The 15,414-nt window shown below is 41.5% G+C and overlaps 1 protein-coding gene across 1 annotated transcript in view; it reads right to left on the reverse strand.

Moving 5' to 3' along the window:
- Window positions 1-15,414, reverse strand: part of LOC308294065 (neuronal cell adhesion molecule-like) — a gene marked incomplete at both ends in the record, with an annotated part of 43,850 nt that overhangs the window by 18,391 nt on the left and 10,045 nt on the right. The window contains 10 exons of the mRNA XM_080736778.1: window positions 577-647; window positions 1,272-1,469; window positions 2,008-2,109; window positions 4,329-4,358; window positions 6,218-6,342; window positions 7,095-7,242; window positions 9,435-9,598; window positions 10,118-10,229; window positions 11,371-11,514; window positions 14,769-14,903. Coding sequence (XP_080592904.1) covers window positions 577-647; window positions 1,272-1,469; window positions 2,008-2,109; window positions 4,329-4,358; window positions 6,218-6,342; window positions 7,095-7,242; window positions 9,435-9,598; window positions 10,118-10,229; window positions 11,371-11,514; window positions 14,769-14,903 — 1,229 coding nt within the window. The remainder of the gene's footprint in view (window positions 1-576; window positions 648-1,271; window positions 1,470-2,007; window positions 2,110-4,328; window positions 4,359-6,217; window positions 6,343-7,094; window positions 7,243-9,434; window positions 9,599-10,117; window positions 10,230-11,370; window positions 11,515-14,768; window positions 14,904-15,414) is intronic.

A 15,414-nucleotide genomic window follows, 5' to 3' on the forward strand; every position in this document is an offset into this window, starting at 1 on the left:
TTTGGAAATCGGTGTTTGAGCGTCTATATCCCCAGAGGCCGGCCCCCACCACACACATTATAACTTATAAACTTTGTGTTATAACACACACACACACACACACACACACACACACACACACACACACACACACACACACACACACACACACACACTTTAATCATGGTTGTGTGTAATCAGGAGTGGAAGAAGTCCAACCTGGCAAATTCACTAAAGCTCCATAGAAACAAATACAAGTTTATTTATTATAGCATCCGTTTCATATCATGGATATAAAAAAGCTACCTCATACTGACGCTCTAACTAGTATGTCAAAAACTGTTGTACCTTATCTGTTGCTGTATATTTCAAATGTAGTTTCAGTGTATAATGCAGTGCAGTAAGCCATGCGTAGACAGGGCTCATTCACATAATAATAGAGATGTGCAAATGAAAGGGAGCTGAGGGAATTAAAATAAGAACGTCTTATTTCGTGTGACAAAGAAACTTGCTTATTAAATCTTGGTTATTCCCTGGACAGCAACAACAAGAGCAGTGACAAAGCACAATAGTTGTTACGATACATTATTGTCTTACCTTCCAGGAGATTAAAAGGTTGTCATGTTCTGTTCCATGTCCCTCTACACCTGAAGGGTTCTCATCTGGAGCTGGAGGATATTAACACAACAAAACATCACAGTCCCATATGGGCTATTTATTGTGAGAAAGGAATACTAATTATATTCAGTGGTGTAAAGTAACTAAGTACATTTACTCAAGTACTGTACTGAGGTTTTTTTGTACGTATGTACGCCCGGTACATTTACTTTTGGTACTTTAAGTACATTTTCATACCAATACTTTTTTACTTTTACTCAAGTACTTTAACTTGAAACAGATTATTTCTACATCGAAAACATTCAGTACTTTTTCCACCATTATATTAGATTAGATCATCTACAAAGAAAGAATATTCCTTTTTCATCAAAAGATATCCACATCTAAAAAACTGATGCTATGACACCGTGACGGCTGTTAGACGACACACCATATGGCTCGTCATTTTGAAGTCTGAGCAAATACCCTTCTCGACTAGGAGGCTCAAAGCAAGGTGAAAACTACCTGAGATATTAATAATGTTCCCAATATAAACCGGGTCTTGCCCTGAATGGAGCGTTGAGGGCAATTTTTTCCTTCTTTTTCACACCCTGAAAACATCTTGTATGTACAGTATGTAGAAATCTAGTCAGCAGCACTCAGCAACCTGAATCCAACAGGCTCCTTTCCTATACCTGCTGGTTTGGTCTTGTACAGTCTGGAAGGAAAGCTGGCCTGACTGAGGCCCACGGCGTTGACGGCCAGGACCCGGAAGGTGTAGTGGACGTAGGGGGAGAGCTTGAGGTGCACGGTGGTTTTGGTTCCGGGGACTTCGCTCAGATCGTGCCAGTGACCACGGTGGTGCAGGGAGTCCTCGTACTGGATGATGAATCCTGGGTAAAATGAAGAAAATACATACAAAGTGTATTTTTAATAGCAGTTGTGACTTGAGTGAATTAATTACAAGGAGGATAATGTTTTCATAAATTAACTAAATAACAACGACACATAATATTGTCTCAGTTGGGTGGAAACCTCATTATGTCCAAACTGTTACCTTTTGCTTCACATTTAAAAAAAGTACAGTAACAGATCGACAAGCTCAATTTGCGAGCTTGCAGATCTGCTGCTTTTGTGAACAACTTATTGAAAACAAATGAAAATGTATCATGTATCAAGAGTTCATACACACACAAACACACACACACACACACACACACACACACACACACACACACACACACACACACACACACACACACACACACACACACACACACACACAAAGTACATTTACTCAAGTAGGTAAACTGTAATTTTTACTCCTCAACAATTATTTGTTTTTATGGATATTACAAAACATACACTAACAACTACTGTATAAGCTGATCTACAGAATCTATGTTTATACATTTTACTACACACACATACTCTGTATGGGGCTGTTGTGCTCGTCTCCCGGGGTCCAGGTGAGCTGAACGCTCCTGTCTCTCTGGTCGGTGAGCTCCAGGTCAGTAGGCGGGTCCGGGTGCTCTGCAGAACACACACACACACACACACAGCATGTTCACATCATGAACCTCTGAACCACACACTCACAATGAACTCACACTGGACGTTGGGGAGGGGGGATGCATATTCATCATGCCAACCATGCCACAGATGGAGGAAATCAGGAGATGAGACACAGTTTTTTTCCCTTTGTGTGTCGTGTGTGTCAACAATACGGCCTTAATTGCTACTAAAAGTCAGAGGGGCTTATTGTCCGTATCAGCCGAGAACGTGTCTAGCTGTTTACAATGTGCTAGATACCCCTGGGAGATGGATTGCTGAGGTGGAGCCATTTTGTCGACTGAAACTGTGACGAAAAATGTTACATAGCCGACTACCCTTTTTCACTGCCAAAAACTAAGTAAAAACTAAGACTAAATATATTGACAATTTCATCCATAAATAAAAACTAGACTAAAATGTCAGGGAGGGACCAGTGGAGAAGAGATCCAGTAGAACTAAAAGAACAGTCCATTTTATGTTTGGCTGCGCTCTGAAAATAGCAGATCTACAAGCTCACAGCGCGTCACAGAGCTTGTAGATCGGCTATTTTCAGCATGCAACCAAGTATAAAATCAGCCATTACGATGCCATAAGGCCCAGCGTAATACATTTCTGTCCACAAAATCAACTGTAGATTTAGACAACGAAGTAGATTTTAGACTAAAAACTAGACTAAAACCAAAACATTTCAGATGACTATTATGACTAAAATGAAATAAAAATATGCTTTCAAGATGAACACAGAACTTTCCGCACCCAAGCCTTTACTACTACTCTACTAATCCCTAAGAGTTTACTACTGGTCTTAAGCTACTCTATATTGATGCAGTGGAGTAAATCGTTCAGTCATTCCAACTTCTTTATGAAAAATTCCATTTGGCAATATAATCACATCAGTTGAGATGATGCACAGACAGGGCACGGTGCGTATACAAAATAAATAAAGAAACGGGTGCGCAAATCAGCGTGTCATCCATAATAAGCCTGCGTGAAATAGTCTCGGTCTCACGCTAGACAGGCTAAATTGATGCTCGTGTTTTGGAGTTGTAATGATAAAGTGGATTGCATGCTCGGCATAAACGAGCAGCGTAGGAAATGGTGCTTTTGTAAATATCCCCATCGGAGATGCCAGTTTTTATAGACTATCGCTGCATTCACAAAGACAGGCAGAAATTAATTAATTCCCCAAAGTTGCTTAAAGTTTAATGTGCCGCTTCACATGCAAGAACATGTTAAGCCTCTTCAGAAAACACGAAAGAAGTGAGAAATCGTGATGAAATCAATGTTGAAGACAAAAAAAGGAAAGGATACTGGAAATTCAAATTGACAAAATAGCAGTGGTGGAAATTAACTAAGTACATTTACTGAAGTACTATACTCAAGTACAAATTTGAGGATTTTATACTTTACTGGATTAGTTTCAATTTTCAGTTTACTCCATAACATATCAGAGGCAAATATTGTACTTTGTAAGTGTACTGACATTACAAGTATTTGAAAACTTTATTTACTAATTACTTTGTACATTTTTATTTTTACAAAACATGCATTATCCCTACATACTTTGGCTATTTAAAAATAGCAGATCTACAAGCTCGAGATGCTTCGCTTTGTAGATCTGCTATTTTTCAAAAGATTTGTATACACTTGTGAAATAGGACATTTTACATCGTGAGTACTTTTACTTTTGGTACTTTGAGTACATTTTGATGCCAATACTTTTGTACTTTTACTCTCAAGTACATTTTTAATTGTAAGGGTGCCCTCACACCAAAGTACCTATGAGAGTGGAATCCGCGTTCCACGAATGCATTTCAATGAGAGTGAAGAGGTTTCATGCCAGCAGAGGATTTCTGCAAAAAACGCTGCCATATCATTGAAATGCATTGGCGGAACGCGGATTCCACTCTCATAGGTATTTTGGTCTGAGGGCACCCTAACAGAATATTTCTACATTGCAGTATTGATACTTTTACTTAAGTAAAAAAAACACGAGTACTTTTTCCACCACTGCAAAACAGTCAGAGCATATCTGTCAGTTCAAATGCTGGTGATGCCGGTAATCACAAACAAACACAAAAAGGCCTTCAGGGCCACAGCATGCTTTTCGACAGCCAATCACGTTCCACAAACAACACAGTGCCCAGAGGGTGAAGCGTTAGATCTGGGTGCTCGGGGCGACATGAACGCCACTTTACCGTAGACGACAGCTGGCGTCGGAGTGGCCTCTGCCAGGGTGAGGTAGAAGGGTGAGAGTGAAGTAGGGAATTTTAGTGCTTTACTGGCTCGCAGTGAAACAAAGAATTGATTTCACAGACAGTCAGGGGTGTCACACCAAATTCTGGGCCCTGGGTACAAGGATTCACTCACATTTCTTGCTTTAACTATTGAAAAATAGCAGATATACTAGCTCACAGCGCGGCACCGAGTGCCGCGCTGCGAGCTTGTAGATCTGCTATTTTTGAAAAATCGTGAACATCTTTGCTAAGTCTTTGAATATTTCAAATCATGTTTCTATGTCAGTGGTGCTCAAACTTTTTCATGTGAAGGACCCCCAAAATGATATGTATTTGGCCACGGACCCCCATCTCAAAATATTTAGTTCCAGGGACCTCCCAGAAGCAAATATTTGAGTATTTGAGATTTGCATTCACATTTTCACAACTTTTCAGAAATAGCAGATCTACAAGCTCTCAGTGCGGTACTCGGTGCCATACTGTGAGCTTGTAGATCTGCTATTTTTCAATAGCTAATGAATAGAATAATTAAGGCCCCTACACCTTGGGCCCTAGTAACTCAGTCCCACTCTCCCCTCCCCTTTGTGACACTCCTGTTCACAGTGCTTCTCAGTGTTTTTAAATCTATAAATGGCTTATGTTTCTGACATGCTTGAACCATACGTACCAACCAGAACCTTTAGATCATCTGACAAAAGTCTCCTCGCTACACACGGCATAAACTCTAAATCAGCTTATGATGCTTTCAGTCACTAGGGTCCCGCTCTGAGGAATTCTATACCAACTGCTCTAAGGTCTGTTACAAAAGTGTCTTCTTTTAAAAGCCAACTAAAAACCTACCTATTCTCATAAGCTTTCAGCTAGGTTCAGAGTGTGTAATTATCTTTCAAACGGGACATTCATTGCAGTAATCATATAACTGTGTTCATTTTGTTGAATGCTGACCTCTGCATTTCTTGACTTATTTATTTGTATTTTTTGAAGCACATTGTGTCTTGCCCTTGTTGTATGAATGTGCTATATAGTAAATGTGACTTGACTTGACTTGATTACTGAGCCGGGGGGAGATTATCTAGTTTCTTGAGGCATTATTATTCAATATTTATGCTGTAGATATTAGCTAAAAAACTGCAAACGTCCAGACTGCCTAAAGCACTGAGACTCTCGATCTACAGGAGCTGAAAGGTATTCTGTTGGGTGAACCAATAAGCACTGGACACATTCACATGAGGTGGAAACACCTGAGGGGGAGTAAGGTTAGAGCAGTGGTTCTCAACCTTTTCAGGCCGTGACGCCTTAAAGAATCACATTTGAACTGGGTGGGGACCCCCACAATGATGCAATAATGGTCTTTTTCTTCTCTTTCTTTTTGAGGTATTAAAAACGTCTTAAATGTCCTTACATTTTCACTTCACTGTCATCTGGGGACCCCCCTGGGATGTCCCGACCTACAGGTTGAGAACCAATGGGTTAGAGCAGTGGTTCTCAACCTGTGTGGGGGGGGGGGATGATTAGCTTAATGGGCAACATTGTTTTCTCACTCAACAGTAAACAAACCAACATAAAGTTTAAGTGTATAGAACGTATATGCACATTTCTAAAGTGACAATTTAAGGACTTTTTGATACCTCTAAAATGACAAATTAAACATTGGCCAAATTGTCAAATATTAGAGAAATTATGAAAATAGCTGATCTACATGCTCACAAAATATGATTATTTTGGCGGTAGCGGCCTGAAAAGATTGAGAACCACTGGGTTAGAGGTCAAAGAGTTAGTGAGTTTGTCTTTTGGAATGAACATGTGTTTTTTCCCGGAGAGAGACACCACCTGAACGGGCGTACACGTACCGACCACGGTGAGGTGGGCGCTGGCCGAGTCGTGGTCCAGGGTGGTGTTCATGATGCAGGTGTAGACGCCCTCGTCGCCCTCCGCCACGTCCATGATGGTGAGGCTGTCAGAGTCCACGATGAACCTGCACCAGCCAGCAGACATTATTCACTCATTCCTTTATGTATTTTCTCTCGGAAATACATTGAGGACAGAACACTCATTTTCAATGACGCTGAGATTATAGAAGAAGGCTTAATACAACAGTATTGAAATTAAAAACGGCAGGATAAAACAAGTCGGGCAGGTGAAGTTTGCTTTGAGGTTGCCCGACCGGGCAAGTGCTCATTTGAGAGGGGATGCAACTGTCTATAAACACAAGATATCTGTCTAAACACCTGAATGTGGCCAGCACGCTCTGTCTTCTGGTTTGTGCAATGTAAAATAAGAGCATTGTTTACCTATAATGTGCTCTTTTTACTGTTGCTACACTTAAACATATAAAATAACAAGTGTGAAACCATAGACATATTCAATCAAAGCCAGGTATTTGGATTTGGAGGTATTCGAGGTATGATTCTTTGTATTGCACAGCCCCAGAAAGTAAAGAAATAAGTGTTAAATTGAGCGGTAATTAAAATCTTACATTATTATAATGGATGATTTACTTTTCGGGCAAGTGGGCATGACCTTTGGGCAAGTAGAACATGACCTGTAGTTGCCCAACGGGCCTCTGAGACCTTAGTGTCAACCCCTGTTAATTGCCCATTCTGTTTTGTTTATGTAATGAAATTCAATGAATATATTATTGGAAATAAAATAAAATAAACATCTATAATGGCATGCCCAGATTTAGGGACGACAGGGTTAACTGTGGTGTTAAGCGCCGACACCAACCTCTCATCGTCCGGCAGCTCGCCGTCGTCTTTGAGCCACGTCATGGTGGGGATGAGCGAGGCGTCGTGCTTCACCTTGCACTCGAACATCACCGAGCGGCTCCGCTGCACCATGCGGTACTCTGGCTGCTTCAGGATGCGCGTGGGCTCTGGGGCAAGACAGTGAGTGGGTGGTTAGGCACAGTTCATCACAATATGAACGCACAGGTTACACATCGTCACTCCGACATGTTTCCTTTCCGACATGTCTCCTTTCCGACACTAACCCTATCTCTTACCCTAACCCTAAACGTAACCTCTGTGGAAGTGTTGCCAATAAGAAGTCAATGTCGGAGTGGCAACACGTCGCAATGGAAAAACGTCACCGAACGCACATGGCGTCTGTTTACACTGGCTTTGAATGGAAGTGGTTCTAGCGTGACTGGCAGTACTGTGCAATTTTGAGGTATTTGTACTTTACTTGACTGCAATTTCCGATACTTTTACTTCTACTCCACTACATCTCAGATCCCAAATATTGCACTTTTACTCCACTACAATTATTTGAAAACTTTCGTTACTAGTTACTTTGCAGATATAAATTATAATATTATAAAGCATACATAAACCAATTTAGTCCTATTTTATACCTTGGCTGTTTGAAAATAGCCGATCTACAAGTTAACCTCACAACGCGTCGCACCATGACGCGTTGTGAGGTGAGCTTGTGTGAGGTTAAGTGCATAGCCACCTGGCTATGCACTCAACAACGTTTTCAATCACTGTAAACACATAATGAAAATGGAGAACGCAACGGCACTTTGTCGTTTTCTATTCTGATCGTTGACCTAATGCTGTTTTCACACAGACAGCTACAATCTACCATTCGATGGAAGCCAGACACAAAGATAAAAAGATGACATTTGAAGCTGCTACAAAAGCTACAAAGCTACAAATAATTTAAACTGGTTTCAAATTCAGATAAAAGCAACAGATAACCTGAGTAGCTTTGTATCTTTTGCATCTGTCACTGTGAATGCAGCATTAGGTCCCATTGTCTCCAAGTCAGTAGCCTGGAAACCAGATAAATCTGCCATTGCAAAAAAAAAGGAAAAAAAAGAATTCCCCTCAGCAGATTTGGTCTGGCACCGCTCAGTTGTGATTGGATTTAACTCCCTCAGAAGTAATGAGGTAGTGAGTTTCAATCTGCCCCTTGGAAATGCAATCCATACAGAGCTTCCAGACTGATATCTACGAAATGATATTAGCCTGGCCATGCCAGGCTACCAAGTCAGAGGTTATCAAACCTTTTTTTTATTTAATTTCAAAGACGGTGCCCTTTGGGCAGAATAGCCACCATTGACGACCAATACACTACATTTATTTTACGGATGAATCGGAATGATCCTTTTTATATCATGTAAAGTGATACACATAAAATATATTATTATTAATGTAGTCAAGCAACTGAATTGAATGAAATGGTGTATCCTTTCCTGGCACACAATGCATATACTGGAGATCCAAAAAATCTGTAGAAAACGTTCCATTTTGTCAACGTACTCAACGAGTTTCCCCAGACACATCGGAGATCACGGAGGTCCCCAGCTCAATTGATACTTGGTGGTATGTCCGTGTCGCCGACATAACTGATTCTCAAGCGTAAAAACCTAATGATCTGTTACTTTCAGTGTGTGCGACACCGGTTTGAATTGGGCTCTAATGACATCAAAGAACACTTTTTTCCTTTTCTTGCAAAAGCCCTTGGGGCTTACTTCAGGCACACTTGCACCAAGCCTAGGATGTGCTTAAAATGTCTCCATCGACTAATGAAGACATTTAAAAGCACATCCTTGGCTGAGTGTGACTGAAGTTAAGCCCAAAGGTCTTCCCCTTTTTCTATGGTCTACTAATTTGACTTCACGAGCACCTCAAGCCTGATTTATACTTCACCATACCATGGTGTTGTGTGCTAAATATCGTACGACAGTCTACCACTTTGCAGAGCACAGTATCGGTTCTTTTTACTCATTTTCTTGGGATTACTATTCTACAGCATGCAGGATAGGTAGTTCTCAACCTTTTCAGGCTGTGACCCCCCCAAAATAATCATATTTGAACTGGGGAGCCCCCACCCTGACAAGCACTTGGAATTGTAGGAGTTGAGGCACTGCAATTTTTTTGACTCTGTTCCACAGATGCATTTTTGGAAATAGCCAACCGAAAGGTTATATTCAAGGACACTATATAAGAGCCAACTTTTAATTATTAAAAGTCCAATACTCCTAGATGAGAGATAAAAAATTCAGAAGTAGAGATACGTTTATTTATATCTTTCTGCCCATCGGCACATCTCCCTCACCTTTGACCTCCAGGTAGACGTGGTTCTCATAGATCCCCAGGATGTTCCTGGCCACACAGGTGTACTTGCCGCTGTTGTGAGCCTGGGCTCCAGGGATCTCTATGGTACCGTTGTCATGCATGATGTAGGGGTCTCCGTCCAGGGTGCTGGAGCTGTCCTTGAACCTGAGGAAAACGGAGCGGTACAAATGTTCTTAACACACTTGGTGCCAAACACGAGTTTCCCGAGTTTTGGCCGTATGTGCCCCTGTGCCAAACACAAGTTTCCAGAGTTGGCCTTTTTAAAAAAAAGAAAAAAAACATTCAGATCTCTCAGGTCATCTGGGAAAGGTCTGCTTTCTGCCCCTTGAACCAAAAATAAACGTGGGGAAGCAGCATTTAGCTTTTATGCACCATATATCTTAGTTATTTGAAAACACAACTAAAGACCATTCTGTTTGCTGCTGCCTTTGATTGAGTTTCTTTATTTTTATTTCTCTTCTGTACTGTAACTACTGTATATCTCCTTGTATTTCCTTTGCTTGATGTTCTGTGTAATGAACATTGAATTGCCTTGCCTTTGTACACAATGCAAGGACACGCACACAATGCATTCACATTGCACTAGTAAGCAATCTCATTCTCTCTCTGTCATAAACAGGCAGACATGAATTACTAGACAGTGTTCTACGCTTATGGACTCACCATGTGATTTTGGGGATGGGCGAGCCGAAAGAAGAGCAGTCCAACATGGCACGGCTGTTTCTGATCACCTGGTACACCTTGTTGGATGGCGTCAGCACCCTGGGTGGCTCGGCTGAAACCATCACAATTTTCATTATTATGACACAGTAAAATCCTTCATATGTTGTTGGTGTTCATTTAACTCATTGACTGCCAAGGCACGAGTTTCACGAGTTATTACAGTAGTCCCAGGCTGCCACAGCCCGAGTTTCCCGAGTTGGAAGCCATTTTGAAAAAAAAAAAAAAAAAAAATTATAAAAAAAATTCTAAAAATGCCTCAAATGTATTAGGCATGATCGCAATTGCGAAATTGCATGTTTAGCCCCATAACAAACACATCTTTCAAAATGTCAAAAATGGCTGTTTTGTCTGACTTTGAAGGCTTGTATCTCATGAATGCCTGAACGGATTTCCAAGCGGATTTTTTGGTTTGAAAGCTGTTAAAAAGTACTACACATATGGTGCATGATCTAGGCATGGGCGTGCACGGTCTGTGCACTAAAAATTGATCCGTGCACTAGAAATTTAGGAAGGTGGCAGTGTTTGTTTTGTCTGACTTTGAAGGCTTCTATCTCATGAATGCCTAAACGGATTTCCAAGCGGATTTTTTTGTTTGAAAGCTGTTAAAAAGTACTACACATATGGTGCATATATGGTGCATGGGCGTGCACGGACTAAAAATGTATGCGTGCACTAGAAATTTAAGAACGTGGCATCCTGGTACTTGGCGGCCATCTTGAAAAGGGCATTCAATGAGTTAAAAGGGGCACGAAACCCTCAGCTGATTGTGTTTTGTTTGTATGTTTCCTGTACAGATTAAAAACTGCAAATGGATAAAAATGTGTCAGGCAGACTTTTATAGCAGTGATGCAAGCAACGTAGCTACAGGAATCAAATTAAAAACATGTGTTTAAAGATTTTTCTTTTCTTTTTCTTTCTGCCTTTATTGAAAAGTGAAGATAGACAGGAAAGTGGGCGAGAGAGACGGGGAAAAGAACAGCTGTTGGGAACGGGACTCGAACCCACGACACGTTGTCAGGCTATCAAAACCAGGCCTCTAAAGCATCCATTTCGTTCCATTTGTATACTCCCGGAGTTACAAATCAATAAATTAAGCACCACACACCATTTAAGCACCACGGAATCAATGTGAATGGAATGCGGGCGGCATTAGGATGCGGACGGCGTGCAGAGTGAAGAGACGGGAAACTCACAGAGAACGTTGACGAAGGCGTTGGCCAGGAGGTAGCCGTACTCGTTGGAGACGTTGCACTGGTACACAGCGCTGGAGCCGGTCTGAACCTCGGTGAAAATGATGGTGTCGTCCTCCACCTTCCTGCTGGGATCCACGGGGGAGTCTGGCCATAGAACGTACAACGTATGGTTTGACAGTGTGAAATGTAATCCCTACATATCGTCGTTGTCGGGTGAAAACCTTGTATGTCCAAAACCGTTCGTTTTGCATTAATCATTTTTAAAATGATTTAAACTAGTGTGCTTCCCCATGTGAAAAAAGTGTTTTCACTACTTTTGTGCGACCGCCTTGTATGATGAAGCAGGGCTTTACTTTACGAAAGAACGTACAAATTTGAAACTTGGAGATACAAGGTTTCTGCTCGACAACGACGATATGGTAGGCTACGTGCGTAGCAGCTACTGGTAACCTAAGCATCAGAAAAGGGTGTTTGCAGGTTTAGACTTGTTTTTGTTAGACCCTTTGTAAAATGAATACAACTATACAATCACCATGTGCAGTGTAGACTAGACTAGAGCACTGAGGTCTGACATCACTGCCGCTAGAGGGCGCTATCCCGTGGAATCACAGCGTTATTCTTTGTATTGGATTTCCCATAAGGGAATCTTAGATCACGTCATATTAAGAACTGTGTTCCATTATTACTTTATAATGGATATGAAGAATCAACTGAGGGTAAAAATAAAGTAGAAATATATCCAAATGTTCCCCTACACATCACTCAATATCATAAACATGTACTTTCCAACCAGTGGCCTAGGGACAACTAGTGGTCCTTGGAGAGATTCCAGGTGGTCCCCAGCTAAATAATAAAAGAGTTGGTAACCAACGGAGCCTTTTAGAACTTTAATAACTCTTGAGAGAGTAAAATGAAACCAAATGGACACTTGAGGTTCCATTTGTTTTCATTTCACGCTTTCAAGAGTAGAATTATTGTTAAATCTGCTTTACCTAATTTACACAATTAGAGAATGTAGAAGAATTGTTATTTTGATCAACGTTTGCCTATGGTACCACATCAATCCAAAATCCACAATTTCAATCTTCTGAGAGGATAAAACAAACGGTGGTTGGTTTATTTCTGGAACTCAGTTCTTATATGATGTGATCTAAGATTCCCCTAAGGGAAATCCAATAATTAACACCGTGACCCAGGGGTAGTGCGAGTGACGTCAGGACTTCGGTACTCTATAATGAGAATCCATAGTAGAGTGGCTTGGGGAGCAACAGTGACAATTTCCACCCCTATCTCACAGCCCGCTATCCCTTCTGCCTCCGGGGGGAAAACATACAAGAGCATCACGTAGGAGGACGGCAAAGGCTGCAGAACGGTTTCTTCCCCCAGGCAGTCACACTTCTGAACTCCAAGAAGAGAAATCCTGCCCTTTCTCATTAATTCCCCCACTAGCTACTACAGAAGGTAGTGTAGTATAATGAACTTTCAGAAATATGCCTTCCTACGCATTAGGATGAGGTGAACTATAATAAACAAGCTCTATACATTTCTATTAATTTTATCTGATTATGCTTGTTTTTAATGTCATGAATTCATTTCGTTTTATGACTTATTTATTTCGATTGACTCGTTCGTGTACAATGTATTTATTCATTTACAGCTACAATGTACAATTTCTGTCTTAAAAGTGTGTTAATTTTTATTTCTGCTGATGCTGCTCGCAGAAGGAAAGAAATGACACAAAAGCAATCTTGAATCTTCAACAGGTGAACAACAGATATCTAATGAGCTGTGGTTGTGTTGTCTACAAATTGCCTTTACAGATCTGCCTGCAGAAATTGAATAAACCACACTTCATTGCTCCAACCTGACTTGTGTGAGTTCAAGCAGGACAGAGTAGAGTCTTTTGATTCTAATTTGATTTAGTTTTAGTCATCTGAAATGTTTTGGCTTTATGATGGTGTCATAAAGACTGATGGTTAACACTTGGTTGCATGCTGAAAATAGACTTCATAGCTTAGTTTTGTCATTGGAAAATAAGGTAGTCGCCGAACATTTTATGTCGTGGTTTTAGTGGACAAAATGAACACTGTAGAGGAGGTCACATTGTTTTGGTTAAGGTTGACATTTCTAATTTGGGCAGGAAAAGCGAATGAGCTGAGACTTTCACTTTTGCTCAGCGACTTGAGGAAGTCTCTAGACGACTCCAAACTGCCCCAGTAGAGCTCGTTAGCAGTAAACAGTGGGAGAATGTGCTTATAATTGGGCACCTCACTGACATGATTGTACATTACACACACGCACGCACGCACGCACGCACGCACGCACGCACGCACGCACGCACGCACACACACACACACACACACACACACACACACACACACACACACACACACACACACACACACACACACACACACACACACACACACACACACACACACACACACACACACACACCTTTATGAATTTTAATAATCTGCATGGCACTGGAAAATAATCACGGTATCTGATTCACATAATGAAATCCATGCACTTGAGGGATGTTGGTGGGGAAAATATATTGTCACTCTCGGGCAGAAACCTTGTATCTCAAAGTTTATTTGTAAAGAAAAGCCCTGCTTCAAAAACTAGTTGCGAGGCATTGTGTGCTTGTAGATCGGCTATTTTCACTTGTTTAAATCATTTTTAAAATGATGAATACAAAACGAACGGTTTTGGACATACATGGTTTCCACCCGACAACTAAGATATACTAAAGCTGCAAGCCGCTTTTATATCCAATCCAACCCAGGATTCTAACCTGTGTAGGTGACCAAACGTCTACCACTCCTCCAAGAGAGAAGAGTGAGTGGACAGGGTAGAGATTGTGCTTATGAGCTTCAGGGTGTACTACAATACTCTGTCCTACCTGACTCCCAGGGGCTACATTTCACAATGGAAGTAGAGAGACCACCTCCAACAACTGTTTTATCAATTCAAATAAGTTCCAGATTGGCAGCTTCAATAGCCATAGGTCAGTGCATGACAAACACGTACAGGTAAAGGCTATGTATTTGACTGTAGACCCCAACTGAAAATATAGTGTGAAAATATATTGTCCGGAAGAAGAAAAAAAAAAGATTTGTTTCTAGAAAATGAAAAAGATTATTCAGATCTACAAGCCCACAATGTGAGGTGCGTTGTTGTAAGCTTGCATAGCCAAAGTTAGGCTGCTGCGGACCCCCTGGAGAACCCCTCAAGGGGGTTTCCAGGGGTCTGTTCCAGGGGTTCCATGGGTCTGAAACATTGTTTAAAAGGTGCTATATAAACAAAGCGTATTAACTATTACTATTTAGGTTGCACATACTGCTAAACAAGGAAAACATTTAAGAGAACCACTGCTTCAGGGTTGCACGTACTCTCAATGGGGACGCCGTTCATGAACCAGCCGACGGTGGGCTTGGGCGTGCCGCTGGCGCGGCAGGTCAGCACGCTGGTCTCTCTGGGCGACAGCACCAGGTTCTTGGGAGGCCCGCTGATCCAGTACGGAGCAGCTGGAAATGGAACAGAACACTTCATCACCGTGTGCACAGTGGGCTGCTGTCAGCTGTAGTGTATGGATCAATTACTAGGGTGGAGGGAGGGAGGGAGGGAAGAGAGAGAGAGAGAGAGAGAGAGAGAGAGAGAGAGAGAGAGAGAGAGAGAGAGAGAGAGACATTGCGGAAATTTCAATGGCATATACCGTGGCCCCATAGCCTAATATGGGGTGACTAGAGACTAGTCATCTAGTCATCGCCTAGTCATTTCGCGTTACTTTCTCCTCATTGGCTGGCCCCATATCCAAATATGGCCACATACATACCCACATACATACAGTATACATACCCACAGACAGCTATCATCACCCTACTTGCACGCTCTGCTGGCGCAAGTAAATAGGGATGTTGAAAGTGGTTCATAAATGAATGGTTGCCTACAATAAAACTCGTATCTAAATCATAACAGATGTAGATGGACGTGCATCGATTCTGATGAAATCTGATCGATAAATCTGCATAAAATAAC

The sequence above is a fragment of the Nannobrachium achirus genome (assembly GCF_963921795.1).
Source record: "Nannobrachium achirus genome assembly, chromosome: 11".
NCBI classification, from domain to species: domain Eukaryota; kingdom Metazoa; phylum Chordata; class Actinopteri; order Myctophiformes; family Myctophidae; genus Nannobrachium; species Nannobrachium achirus.